Source organism: Myotis yumanensis, unplaced genomic scaffold (genome assembly GCF_028538775.1).
Source record: "Myotis yumanensis isolate MYYU_CA2020_CCGP unplaced genomic scaffold, mMyoYum1.0.hap1 SCAF_11, whole genome shotgun sequence".
In the NCBI taxonomy this organism is placed as follows: Eukaryota; Metazoa; Chordata; class Mammalia; order Chiroptera; family Vespertilionidae; genus Myotis; species Myotis yumanensis.
Window position 1 is genome coordinate 63638508 of NW_027223762.1, and position 14295 is coordinate 63652802.

Consider the following 14295-nt stretch of genomic DNA (forward strand, 5'->3'; position numbering starts at 1 on the left):
TGGGGCTCCCCATCACATACTGTCGAAAGCACAACCTTCTAAACTTAGCATTCAAGTCTTTACCTTCCTCCAGTGTATGTAGCATGAACCAAACTCCATGCCTTGATGACCTCCAAAGCATACCTGGTTTCCCCACTACCCAGAAATGTATACTCCTTCCCAGCTCAGGCCTTCACTGCCCTGCTCCTTTCCTTAGGATGAGACACGAATCCTGCCTTTTGGAGTCTTCCTCACCTGCCTCCATCTGCCCCTGGACTCACTTGACATGCCTGACTTTACTGTCTTGCATCTGTGATGGGTGTCTCTCCACCTGACCGTATACTCCTGATAAGCATGGACTACTCTCCCATAGTCTCTACAGACATGTTAACACGGTAACAGGTTATCAACAAATGCTTGCCAAACCTGGATTTTCCCGTTAGGTACCTTTGATTATTGGCTGATGGTCTCCACAAAAACATTATTACCATAAGGATAAGTGAAAAAAGGAAGCTCCAAAACGCTTCATCAACCCAGCTTTCCATCCAATCCTACAGTAAGAACAATTCAAACATGAAAAGTTAATTTTCTATTAAACTTAAACATACAGATTTTCGATTCAAATAGTGTGCAATGACAAGTCCTAATGAAATCTCTCCAACCAGTTAAGTCTTCCAAATAATAAGTACACATTTTTTAAGAAAACATAAAACTATGAAATGCTATCTTTATAAAATCAACATTAATGCTTACTTTAGCCTTATAGCCAATCAGATGAATAAAACCCTAACATAAATTATATTGTATCATGTCAGAAAAAGAATTAGTTTAAAGACACTTCAGAGATCATTTAATGTATTTTCTTTAAGAGAACAGACATGAGGCAGGTTAATTGCAGAATTAGAATCAAGTTGACAATGGGTACAGTAGTCCCCTCTTATCCACGGTTTTACTGTCCATGGTTTCATTACCCATGGTCAACTGCAGTCCTAAAATATTAAATGGCAAAGCCCAGAAATAAACAATTCAAAAGAAATTTAGAGAGAGACCATGTTCATATAACTTTTATTACCGTATACTGTTATAATTGTTCTGTTTTTGTTAATCTCTTACTGTGCCTAATTTATAAACCTTATCACAGGTATGTATGTATAGGGAAAAACATAAAAAACATAGTACACTATACATATAGGGCTTAGTACTATCCATAGTTTCAGTCCACTCGGGTCTTGGAATATATCCCCCTCAAGTAAGGGGGGTGGGGTGCGGGCTGCTGTATTTTTGACAGAATTTCTGATGCAAAAATCTCAATGCAGTACTTCTCCCAATGGGTTGTTCTGCTTTTAGTGAGACAGGGGATTTTATCATGTTGTTTGAAATGTTTGTGAAGGGCTGTTGTTGAACATTATAAACATTCCCTTCCATAAAATGTTAGGGTTAACTGAAAGATTTAGAAAACAAAGGTGAGGGAAGGAGAGAAAAGAAACTCCAGCCCTGACCGGTTTGGCTCAGTGGATAGAGCGTCGGCCTGTGGACTGGAGGGTCCCAGGTTCGATTCCGGTCAAGGGCATGTGCCTTAGTTGCAGGCACATCCCCAGTGGGGGATGTGCAGGAGGCGGCTGATCGATGTTTCTCTCTCATCGATGTTTCTGACTCTCTATCCTTCTCCCTTCCTCTCTGTAAAAAATCAATAAAATATATTTAAAAAAAAGAAAAAAAGTAATTCCAGAAAGTCAGTCTCTTATCTCATCCCTAAGGCAACGGAAGTCCAGAGTCCAGGCCTGTCAGAGGGCTGTTGTAACTGTTCATACAGAACTAGAGACGAGGTCCTAATCAAGACACTCCCAAAGAGGGCCTTTCAGGGTTTCAGTCTAAGAAACGTATCTTCCAACTCAAGAACTCACGGCAAGCATCTCCAGAGTGTTCATAATGGGTGTACCGCCCTAGAAACATGTCAGACTTAAGGCTTACAATCAATCCCATTAGATATAAACAGCCCAAGTTCATGGTGTGCAGGAAAAAAAGAATTTCCTGTTACCTTAAATTATATATGAGAGAATTACATATAATTCAAAATCTATGAAAGGAAGTTGAGAAAAGGGCATAACTGGAAAAACAGATTTAGGAGAAACTTTTTCAGATTCATTGGAAGAGGCCAAAGTTTTTATAATTCTATATCAAATAAACAGAAAAATCTTCCCTGAAATTACTTCAATTTACAGACTAAATTCTTCAAAAGTACACGAAACAAAATAGTATAATTAAAAACAAAATCTATTTAGATTGTACTTACTGATCGACATTTTGCAAATCTAAATGTTGTAATTGTCCACACCATAAACACGACAGAAGCTGAAACACACCGAAAAAGTCAGCTTTGAAGAAAACGTGATCCTGAAATAATCTGCTATAATTAGAAAAGTTCATTACTTACCCAGCACAGCAAAGATCAGCGTATTGGTAAAGTGCCTGTATAAAGAAAATTTCACCATGTTCTTTCTTAGCCTCAGGGTCTTCATAGTTTGTGCCACACTTACAAAAATGTGAGGAAGTTAAGGGAAAACATTTTAAAATAGTAATAAACTAAAATCAAAATAAGAATCGTTTACATGTCCAAAACTGGTACTGCTGAATATAGTTCCATTAACTGAGAGGTAACAGAAACACAGCAAATGGAATTTCAACTGGTGCTATATAATCATGATACTGACTACCGCAGATTTTGCTTTAAAATCCACTTCTGAATGAACCTGGAGGAAAACACACAAGCAAGAAGCCCCATGACGTCCTCCTCACTGCTGAGTCCCAGCCCACAGGCCAGAACAGCAGACGACCTGCCGGCCCCAGGCCAGCCGCTGTGCAGGTCCCCCTGGGATTTCTCCCTTGGCTTGTGCTTTTCTCTTTCTCTCTAGTCGATTCCCTGACCGTAATTAAGAAACTGGATCATCTAGCAGTTCCATTTTATCAATTAAAAATTGAAATATGTCAAATAAAACAAATCTGGACTTAGGTAAGGACAGACTTCCTTCCAAGGACGATTGCAGAAGAGAGAATGTTTCAACTGTAAGATCTTTAAAGTCCCAAAGGTCGCACAGGAGAGGGCTCTGCTTCTCCAGGGAGGAGGTAACAGGACTAGAGCGCTCAGGTGTGGGGAAGTGGGTGGCGTGATGGGACAGTGCATCAGGGAACGACTTTCCTGGGGTCTGCAGATTTCCAGGAGGGGCTTTTCCAGAGGCCTTGGGGGGACAAAAGCTCAGGAACCTGGGGGAAGGCGACAGCTTAGTGTGGTCCACACGGGTCAGCCGGTACATAGGTCTGAGTATAGCCCTGTCACAGGTAAGCCAGGGGGCGTGGGAATCTCATCTAAGTCCTACAGGAGAAGGGGGTTCTCTGTAGTAGCCTATTCCCGGAAGGTGGAAGGGCGGGGCTTCCCTCACCACAGCGGTTCACCAGGAGCTCAGGCTCCTGTGAAGTTCGCACTCTCAGGTGGGAAGCAGAGAAGAACCTCTGCACAGGCTCCTCAGCAGCGAGGCTGAGATGCAGCCAGAGTCCGTCTGTAAGTGGGAGCCGCTCCTCGGGAGCACAGCACAGCTGTCCATGAACCACACCCAGAAATCACAGCGCTGAGCAAGAGCATGCAAGCGGGAGAGTCCCACTTATGCCTATTTTTCCAAATACTTACTAAACAAAAACTTCTTTTTAGCGGCTAAAACTACCAAAACTGCTTTTCTAAATGAGCAAAAAGTTGCAAAAGGTCAATGTCTAAAATAACACAATCCAAACAATTAAGCTACTCTCAGAATTTATAAACATGCAAATGTGCTGTATTCCTTAACCAGTTAACTGCCACGATATTTTGAATTTAATTTAAAAAGTTCCGTCGCTTGCGTCTATAGACACTTATGACGTACAAATGGTTAAACGTTATCAAGACAAATACTCTTTAGAAATTCTTGACTAAAACCAATTTTCTATGTCAAAAATCTGGTGTTATTTAATAATTCAAAAGTGCTTCTTAACCCCTAGAGTGCCGGGGAGCGCGATTGCGCTCCTCCTGTCTTTCGCCAAAAGTGCTGGGAGCGCTATCAAAGCTTCGAAATGGCGTCCAGTTCTAAGTCTGCTTTTATTAGTGACGATGATATTGCTAAATATGTCAATGTAGTAAAGGTTTCCTTAAGTTTTTGAATATGTAACTTCATTTACTTTCGATTCATAATTTTTTTCCTAAACTGCTGTAAAATCAGCAAAAATGCCTTGGCAATTTTAGCATAGTTCCTAGGATATTGGTTGGCACTCAAAGGGTTAAAAGCCAAGGAACAAAAAGATCAAAGGCAAATTCAGAACTGCCTAAGCCTGCACTTACCAAAACACCACTAACGGAGGGAAGCATAACCATTTCGCACATTAGAGCCAAGTGTTAGAAAAGCGGATGGTGCACCATCCCGAAGGAGCATCCACGGGACCCACTGCCGCAGGAAAGGATATCCACCAGCACAAGCCGGAGTCAAGAAGAGACAGAGGGAGGCTGGCCAGAAGCACAAGATCAGAGTCACTGGCCTGCAGCAAAACAGCAAAGAAAATAAAACGGGCAGAAAAAACAGGAGGGGGATTCGTGAGAAAGCCTGTGGCTTTGAATTTTTTAGGCTATTTCTGCTATTACTTTAGAGTTAGATTTGTACAGGATTAGCGGCAATGAATTCACCAAAAGCAAAGGAAGCAAGGGTCCTTATGCAAGCACCCAAGTCTCTAGGCAGCCCTGCTTCTTTGCTCGTCACTTGTATCATTTGGGAAACCCACTCTCTTTTTGTACAGAGAAAGCAGGCCTTTCAGTAATAAAAATTACCAAACAGCCCTAGCCAGTTTGGCTCAGTGGACAGAGCACTGGCCTGCGGACTGAAGGGTCCCGGGTTCGATTCCAGTCAAGGACACATAGCTCGGAGGCAGGCTCCTTCCAGGTCCAGGCCCTGGTCGGGGCTCGTGCAGGAGGCAACCAATCGATGTGTTTCTCTCACATCGATATTTCTCTCTGTCTTTCCCTCTCTCTAAACATCAATGCAATAATATCCTCAGGTGAGGATTAAAAAAAAAAATCACCAAACAGCAATCTAAAAGAAAGCTCCTTTTTTTTAGGTAAATTTCCTTCTCTCACCATGAAACATCAACACCCCATGGATTTCTTCATGACTTTCATTTCACTTTTATTCTAAATATGAATAATTAACATTATGCCTTACTAATCTTTCACCTTGTTTTCCTTTTTCCCCACCCCAATTTGGCTCCTGTGATGGAACAGACCAAAGCCAATGCTGTCCATAAAGGAGAGAAATTACCCTCATTCAAATCCAGATGGAATTAGAGCATTCAGAGCTGCAGCCCTGCCTCTCCCCGTTCCAGGGCTGCTCATGCTGCCCGCCCCTCTTACAGGCCAGGTGAGCAGCCCCTGCAATCTGGCCTCTCCCCCTTCAGGGGTGCACACGCTGCCCGCCCTTTCCTAGGCCAGGTGAATGGCCCCTGGAGTCCTGCCTCTCCCCCTTCCAGGAATGTCCACACCGAATGCCCCTCTCCTAGGGCAGGTGAGCTTCCTGCAGCGATGCACCTGCCAGAACAGGACCTGCAGCCCTAGAGTCACAAGCAGGACTGAGGAATGTACTTTACCTTTTAAACAACCAAATGTCTTCAAATGTGTTTTAATATGAAAATTGCTAGTAAGATGTTTACACCACTCTCTTAGAAGGTCAGACTTATTTAACTAGAATTTTATTCAATAAACTTGGATTCTAAACTAGTAGCTCTAGACAGAAGTAGAATACGATTTTCAATCAAGTTCGGTCAGAAACAATTCTTTAAATCTCAAGTATTATTTCTTAACTGGACATCCCTTAGACACCAGGGGATCCATGACTATCACTTGGAAGGACTGTAAATGCCCCACTGCAGGCCACCCGCCTGTGTGGGTGGGGAGCACACCTATAACTGTGCAGAGAGGCTCCAGGCCTCATTACACTTTCAAAGGCATCTGATCCCAGGACCCAAGCAAGACTGAGGACCACTGCTTCAGAGAATAAGGCTAATAAAGTTAAAGTTTTGTTTTCTTATAACTTGTAAGCAAACTGAGAATTCACAAAGAACAGGCAGACCTGGCCTAGAAGAACCCCCATGAGGGGCTGGGAAAGCCTCAGTGCACATGCGCAGGCCCAGCTGCTCCCCTGGAGAAGGGACCTGGGCAGAGGCAAGCCCTCCACCTTCCCCTGAGAGACAAGGATGAGAAAATGAAAAGAAATACAAGGAAGACAAAGAACCTTTCATATTAAAAGCTAAAAAACAAGTATCAAAGACAATGGGGACAAAAAAACTTGGTAAAAATAAAACCTATCATAGAAGAGTTTCAGAGAGAACATAAATGCAGAAGAAAGAAATGAAAATAGTGTTCTGCTCCTGCAGAACCCTGCCTTCTGCTCTGACCAGGCCATAGCTCCTCTAGAATTCCTCCATTTCAGTGAGTCCATGTGCAAAGCCCCACCAGACAGAAAACACATTGGGGAAACCCAGACTCCAATGAGTCCTGAATCAGGGAGGGGGTCCTCAAGGATCAACTGACACTGTCCTCACACTTGTGCTGTGCTACGTCTTCTGCCCGCCACCTTCACCAAACCTGCTCTCCTGCTGTCCCACTGCAACCTCTGCACAATGGAAGCCACTGTGCCTTGGGAATCCCTCTCTGCAGCTCTGGCCGCTGTAGACCTCCCCCCTCACCGAAGTTCTCCCAATCTCCACTCCCTAACAACTCCTGGTTCTCCCACCTCCCTTTACCTGGTGCTCCTCCTGCGCACAACCCGCCCACCAGGTCCCCGGTTCCTCTCCTCTCGCTGTTCTGTGTGTTCTCCTTGGGCCACTTGCACGTTGCAACCTTCTCTCGAACAAAGGTGATCTCCAACCTTCCCCACCAGTTCTGACTCCTCTTGCAAACCCAGGCTGGGATTTCCAACTCTCTTTCTCATACTTATTCCCCGGCAGCTCAAACCGCATCCATATGGTCCCTTCTCCAAGGCACCACCTTGAGAATGGCAATGCTGCCCCAGCCACTCGAACGAGACCCGTGGGACTTCTCTGGAGCCTTCTCCTCTTCTTCTGCAACTCTATCATGTGGAGTTTTTCTTTATTTCCTCTGCCCTATTTCTAACCCTCACCATCTCTTCCTTGGACCACTGCAAAAGACTTCTTACTAGACTTCCTGTCTCTAGTCTTATTTTCCAAGTCATCTTGAGTTCTTTCTAACACACATTTCATGTTTTTCCCCTGTGCAGCTTCGATTCCCTCTACTTTCTACCTGCACAAGGAACTCTCATTGCTTGAGCAGGTCATTCTACCCTTCCCTCTGCCCCACCTTCCATGGCTCCCACACCTGTTCCCCACAGGCAGCTACTCTGGGACACTCTGCCACTGTCCATGCATTCCAACTATGTGTTCCCTCCAATTCTTCCCAGAATGCCTCTTCCCTGATTCTTAATTCTCTTCCTTCTAAACCTATTTGTCCTCCCAGTTTCAATGTAAACATCACCATCTCTATAAAGTCTTTCCTGATTTCAAGCTAAAATTACCTTCTCTCATTCTTCTGTTTGCATGACACTCCCCTAAATGGCCAAGACTATTGCTATAGTCCTCGTAGTGATTTTTGTCTCTTCTACCAGACCGTGGATTCTGAAGCACAGAAACAATACCCTTTTCTTCCAGGCCTTCTCAGTATGGGGCACACAGTAAGTACATAAGTTTGCTTAACTAAATAGAAAAAAACAAGATATTCCTTTTTGGGGAGTTGTTACTTTTTCACCTTCAACTTAATTCCTATGTTGAGGTAACAATAATGTAAAACTATATTTCTTTCTCTTATTAATAATACAAATTAAAGTAATATGATTTTAATGCTATAATAAACTATTTTAGGACATAGTAAATTAAAGGATATGAACCATACAAAAATGGAGTCGATAACTGCTAAAATAATGTCACCAGAAAGAACAGCTAAATGGTTAGAACCCTGGAAGATAAAAATGGGAAGAAAAAAACTGAAAGTAGAAGTTTCATTATATTACAGGAATTATCTGATGAAAAAAACAACGTACAGCATCGCTTTATAAAGGCGACATAAAAGATTTTTACTTCCCAACAGAATTGTCTTTAAGCACATGAAGATGATGTTTTGTCACCAACTCGTTTGAGGACAAGGTCCAACTAAACTATGGAATGGCAAATAGCAGGTACATGACCCCAGCCCCCCAGGGCAACTGCTAACCTCCCCTCTCCATACCAAACCTACAGCCACAGCTACTAGGGAAATGGACCCTCCCCTTTCCTACGGCATGCAAAGAATTCGGAGAAAGTAAAATAAGGAAAAGGAACTGAGTGGAAGGGGAAAACAAACCATTGATTAGCCACTTACTCTAATCGAGAGCTGACAGAGAAGTGTATGCAAATCACATATCTACAATGTTAACTATGTGAAGTTTTAAGGAAATATAACATACTATAGGCCCAGTGCACGAAATTCATGCACTGGGGGGCGGGGGGAGAGGAGGTGTCCATCCCTCAGCCCAGCCTGCACCCTCTCCAATCTGGGACCCCTTGGGGGATATCTGACTCCCCAGGGGAGCTGTGGGGAGCAGCAGTGGGGACCCGCTCCCCCCCTCCCCAGCGGGGCTGAGGGGACTTGGGCGGCAGGTGCACAGAGCAGTGGCCAGGCCTCCTGCTCCCCCCTCAGGGCCACGGGAACTGCGGCAGCAGGTGCACGGAGCAGCCAGCCCCGCCCCGCATTACAGCTTGAGGGTTAATTTGCATATTACCTCTTTATTAAATAGGATATACTATATCTACATTGGAATATCTTTTGTTTTGTTTTCCCCCTATAAAGATTAGTTTCCCATAAGTGATATATAAATGCAGAGTTCTTGTTATATAAAGGTAAAAATAAATACCCTTTCAAGAATTAAAGATGAAAAACAGCAGAGGTATCTAACACAGAATGCAGACTATCAAGACAACAGGAAGAAGAATGAGACTTAACATTATAGGACAAGTGTCCTGTTTTAAGGATCAGAGCAAACATGTGACTTGAACTCACAGACAATATAAGGATAAACCGCTCTGTGCAGTAACCTGATTTATACATCTAAGCCAACACACTGCAGGCAAAAATTACAAGGCTCTTTAAATCAAGTACAAAATAACTTTCCTAATCACTCAGTCATCAGTTATAGTAAGAAAAACTGAGAGCGAAAATCTAAGGTTCATCACAGACATAACTATTCTGACTTCTCTCGAGAGGAAAGCATTGCTGCCGCAGCACCAGCCGTTCCCTTGAACACTATCTGCTCCTGTCTCTTCAAAGAGTGGGCTCTGCGGAATCCCCAAAATAGCGCATCTACAGAGTCAGAGAAAACTTACAACCAAATGGGACTTAACAGTGAGATATATAGTCTCCGTGCGTAAGGGCTACAACCGACTTTCTCCTGACTTGATACATGGTTAAGCCCAGGCGTAAGAAATGAATGTGTACAGACTGAACGACAGAGACAAATGATCTTCAAAGGAGTAACTATGAACATCTTTGAGATGCAGCCAGTCCCACATCATTCTAGGAAGTGCTCTGCCTTGCCTTTCACTTTCAGGAAGTATTAACAAGGAAAATATTCCATAGAAAATAAAGCTTAAATTGTGCCTTTTTCATAAATTTCCTATCTTTGAAAACTCAGCCTTGGATGGTTTGGCTCAGTTGGTCTGTGGACGTAAGGGTCCCGGGTTTGATTCTGGTTAAGGACACATGCCCAGGTTGCAGGCTTGATCCCCAGTGGAGGGTGTGCAGGATTCTCTCTCATCATTAATGTTTCTATCTCTCTCTCCCTCTCCCTTCCTCTCTGATATCAATGAAAAGTGTATTTAAAAAAAAAAATTCATCTGGGGAGATAGGAAATCATAGCAAAAACAAAAGGGGTGGTAGTGAATTATGTAATCTTACCCCAACGACTCTCATCACGCCTTCGACTGCTGCAAAGATGAAGTAGAGAAGCCCCAGTCCAATTACCCGGTGCATGACTGTCCCTAAGCGAGGCCTGGAACAAGGAGGAGAAAAGGCAGAAAAACAAACAAACCATTGGTAAGGTGGATGCATCTAAGCACAGTCACTGGCCCCATTTCAATACAGAGAAGTGACCGCCCAATCAGGTCAGTCTTATTCCCACCCGAGGTGCTTTGCTTTAGGAAACACCACATTCCCTGGGAACAAGGCAGCAACGGGCTCAGAAAACAAGCCTCCTTCTCTGGCACTGGAAGCAACAGAGGGTTCTGCTGCCGAGAAGGCAGTGTGTACTGCACATTATCACCCAGCCCAGGTATGATTTCATAGCAGAAGAGCAGATGGAAGAAACCCGGGAAGCTAAAGGGCAATTCCTGAGTGTCACTGGCAGAAATCATAATTCTTTTACTGACGTTAATTAAAAACTGTTCAGGGATATCTTTGGTAGAGATAATCTGCTGATTTATGGCTTGGGCAGAGAAAGAGCAGGGTATTCGGAGACCAAATTCTCTCAATACCTGAAATCAGAATGCTAAGACTTTAATTTTTATTCTTTCAATGCAAAAGAACTAAAGTAACAGTCTGAGTCTTTCAATATATAAATGAATTAGGAAAATGCAAAGATTGTGATTTCTGCAATTAATGTGAAAATAGAACTGAAATTTCATGACATTTGCAAGTCAGAATTTATTAGCTCAAAACACCCTCTTCTCAGAGTTAGAAGAAAAAAATGGTTTTGAAAAAATATTTAAATTTGTCCTTTTGAAACAATATCTAAGTAAAAATTAACCTAGCATCCACAGCTCATATATAAGACTAGCTATCTAACTTAGGTCCTCTGAGTTCTGACTCGTGATAGCCAGCTAACTGGAAGCCTCCAACAGCCAGAGCGTTAGGCCTCACTCTGTGAGAGCTGACACAACAGGCTGACAGTGAAGGGACGCGCTCACCAAGGGCTATGCCCATACACACAGTGCAGCGTCCTGTTCCCTGGAAGCAACTCACCTTACACCGAGGCACCTGATGTTCATAACGAGAACAAGGAGGTACCTGAGATGCAACCGGTACCTGTATGCTGTATCACGCCCCCAGCCTCAAAGCAAAGCATCTGAGAAGGAATCTCAATAAAAGCCCAATGAAAAGAAGCTCTCCTGGCTAAAATCTCGCTAAGTATACCAATCCTGAGCTCTCACACATGCATGTGCACATTTGGTGCTAGTATTTACTGCATGACCTGTGTCAGGGTTTGGCACTGGGGCCCCAGGGAACACAGGACACAGAACAGGCAAAACTCTTCCTCCTCTCCTGTCAGGGGAGACCACAATGCTAACGTATGCATCGAGTGGTCTTATATAGAGGGTGGGGCTCTAACGGAGGGTGGGTGCCGTGTTAGGAATCCTGGCAGGGCTGTCTTCCTGGGGAGATGACAGAGGAATAGATACTGAGGGAAGAGAGGGGCACACCATGCCTGGGTCTGGGGAAGAGGCCCTCCACTGCAAGGAAGTGTGTCATGTTTAAGGAACAGCGACAGCAAGACAGCGAGAGGACTGAGCAATGTTCAAAAGGGAGGAGGCAGGAGAGGAGGGCAGCCGTCAGAAAAGCCACAGGAGGAATTTGGGTTTTACTGAGAAAAATTAGCAGAAAATAATGAGACCTGAGTTACATTTTAAAAGGACTGCCTTAGCTGCAGCTGTCTGAACAGACTGACCGGAGACCATGGCAGAGGCAGGGAGACCAGGCAAAGGGCCCAAGGGGTTTGCAAGATGTCAGTGCCCTGCAGGGTCAGGAATGTACAGCTGAAGGGTAGGTGACACGTGACAGGGGAGGGCTAGTGGAAGGTGAGGCCCAAAGGCCAGAGGCCGCACCAGGATCAAAGAGTAACTGGAGCTGACATATCAGAGAAAGTGAACTGGAGAGAGGCAGTGAGAGCTGAACGATGCATTGTTTAAAACTGTGATGATGATGATGATGATGATGATGATGATGATGATGATACAGGTGCACAGAATCATAAAATCTTGAATCCCAGCAGAGGTGAGGTGAAGGGCAAGACAGCAGAGGTGATGAGGTGAGGAGATCAGGTTACTTAACACACAGGGAATTCTGGTAGAGAGAGGGAACAAGGGCTCAGGGAGGTAAGGGATGAAAGGAGAAACCTGGACAGTGACAAGGGCCAAAGCAAGACGGAGCAGGCAGTCCAGGCTGAAGGCCCGAACTCCGGGGGTCAGGGGTTTTAGGGAAGAGGGAAGAATGGTCTGAAGAGGATAAAGAGGAGAAGCTCTTTCACATTCAGGCCCCTAGACTCACAGGGATGAGAGGCAAGACTTGCTTAAGAGGGTTGGGAAGAAGCTGGGGCTGAGAGGACAGGATTTCAGTCAGAAATCTTGCTGACTTGGTGGGGATCCTTCTCTTAAGATGACCAAATAGTCATAAAAGCGTAACTATGCTGTTTAGAAAACAGAAAATGGATTGAACTTCAAGGACTATTTGAATTTTTCCATATCCTCAAAGTTGATTATTCACTGAGCTATAAAAAAAGCTACTGGAATTCCAACTCGGGGCCTTGATTTTAAGACCGTATCCAATAGTTAGTGCGTGGCCATCCCTGAGGAACGCGTTCTTGCAGAGACTTCCCAGGGGGTTTGTGTAATGATACTGAGAGGTGTCCAGCCTCACAGGTCACAGTGAGGGTGGCTGGCCGCAGGACTACAGACGCCATGACTTTGCAGCACAGCAGGACTTACTTCACGATGCCGTATCCCAAGCTCATGATGATCACCAGGAGGCGGGCCAGTGTCCTCTTGATCGCAGATATCAACTCCGCAAATATCAGCAAACTTTGGGCTGAGGAGAAGAAATCAGCTCACTGTGTGTACATCTGGAGGCCAGCCACCCATTCTAAACATGTAGCACATACAGCAACCTCTGACCTCAGGTGGATTAGCCACATTTGATCTCCAAGGTACTTAACTCAGCTGATGCTGGAACCTCAGTGAAGGGGGTTTACAATCTGCTGGAGGAGTCACTCCTACCCACCAGCTCTGCTGGGCACGGCTTTCTTGTACCAGCATGAAACCTGTGTCCCTGCACTTCCCTCCATGGTCAATCTTCCCCCTTGTCCCCTAGTCTTTTCTCAGGATGTCTTCCTCATTTATTCATGTGTGGCTTCAACAATAACAGAGATACCATGGTCCCTGCCTCGAGGAGCCTGTACTCTGGTTAGGACAAGTCAACAGATGAAACCCAGCCTGGTAAGTGACAGCGGTAACACACTCTCTCCTGGATTGTGAAGAAACCCAAGCTAATCCACTCGCGGGGAGGTGCATGTGAGTCCAGGTAAGTTTCTCAGAGGAAGTGACATCTAAATCAGGATCTGAAGGTGCAGCAAAGTAAACTATCTGGGAGAGAGACAGGAGAAGCAAAAGAATGGCACATCCAAGGGCAGAGAGGAGACAAGAAAAAAAGCTAAATGTGCTCTGGGAAGTGAAATTCAGCCTGTCTGCAGCAGAGCATAAGTAAGGAGGGTGCTGAGGAAACAGGCCGGGACAGGAAGAAGCAGTCACAGGGCTGTAGGCCACGCTCTGAGTCTCAACCTGAAGCTAAGGGCAGCTCATAATCGACAGTAAATGAGGGAGTAAAAAAGGAACCAGTACACTACAGCCCTGGGCCAGATCTGCTCCTAGGCCTGTTTTTATAAAGTTTTATTGGAACACAGCCATGCTGTTTGTGGCTGCTTTCATGTAACAAGGGTTGAGCAGCTGCAACAGAGACTGTATGGCCCATAAAGCCTATAATAGTTACTATACGGCAGAGTAGTTTGGTGACCCTTGAAATAAAATGGATAGCTTTATTCTTCATAGGTACAGGAGTGCTGTACTTAATGGCTTAGACAGGAATTGGACTGCAGGTGAGGAAATGCTTGGGGCTATTCCCGAAGTCCAGGAAAGAGTGCTGGCAGTGCAGATGGAGAGAATTAGAAAGTATTCAGAAACCAGGTGTGAACCACCTCATTATTCTTCTTTCATCTCCTTTCTCCACCTTGTCCACAAGAAATCACAAGAGGCCTGTCAAGTACCTTGAAGAGGTACAGATACACGCAGTTTAATACGTTTTCCCACAACCAATCTAGAAGCACAACAGAAGGAAGTCCACCTGATATGACCCATTCTTACTGTTAAAACCCACCTTGGGTCTTAACCATCACTGCTCCCACCCCTTTAAAGTCTCTTCTTCCAAGATCAACGTGAGCA

General features: G+C 44.5%; 1 protein-coding gene across 2 annotated transcripts in view; it reads right to left on the minus strand.

Moving 5' to 3' along the window:
* Positions 1–14295, minus strand: part of TMEM87B (transmembrane protein 87B) — a 44524-nt gene that overhangs the window by 10014 nt on the left and 20215 nt on the right. Inside the window, exons 9-14 of one of the 2 annotated variants that reach the window (XM_070429753.1) lie at positions 12790–12889; positions 9989–10082; positions 4463–4536; positions 2414–2520; positions 2273–2331; positions 427–530 (exon numbers count right to left, since the gene is read on the minus strand). In XM_070429753.1, the coding sequence (XP_070285854.1) occupies positions 427–530; positions 2273–2331; positions 2414–2520; positions 4463–4536; positions 9989–10082; positions 12790–12889 (538 nt within the window). Of the gene's footprint in view, positions 1–426; positions 531–2272; positions 2332–2413; positions 2521–4462; positions 4537–7940; positions 8015–9988; positions 10083–12789; positions 12890–14295 lie in introns of both variants that reach the window. The other variant, XM_070429752.1, reaches the window with a different exon arrangement.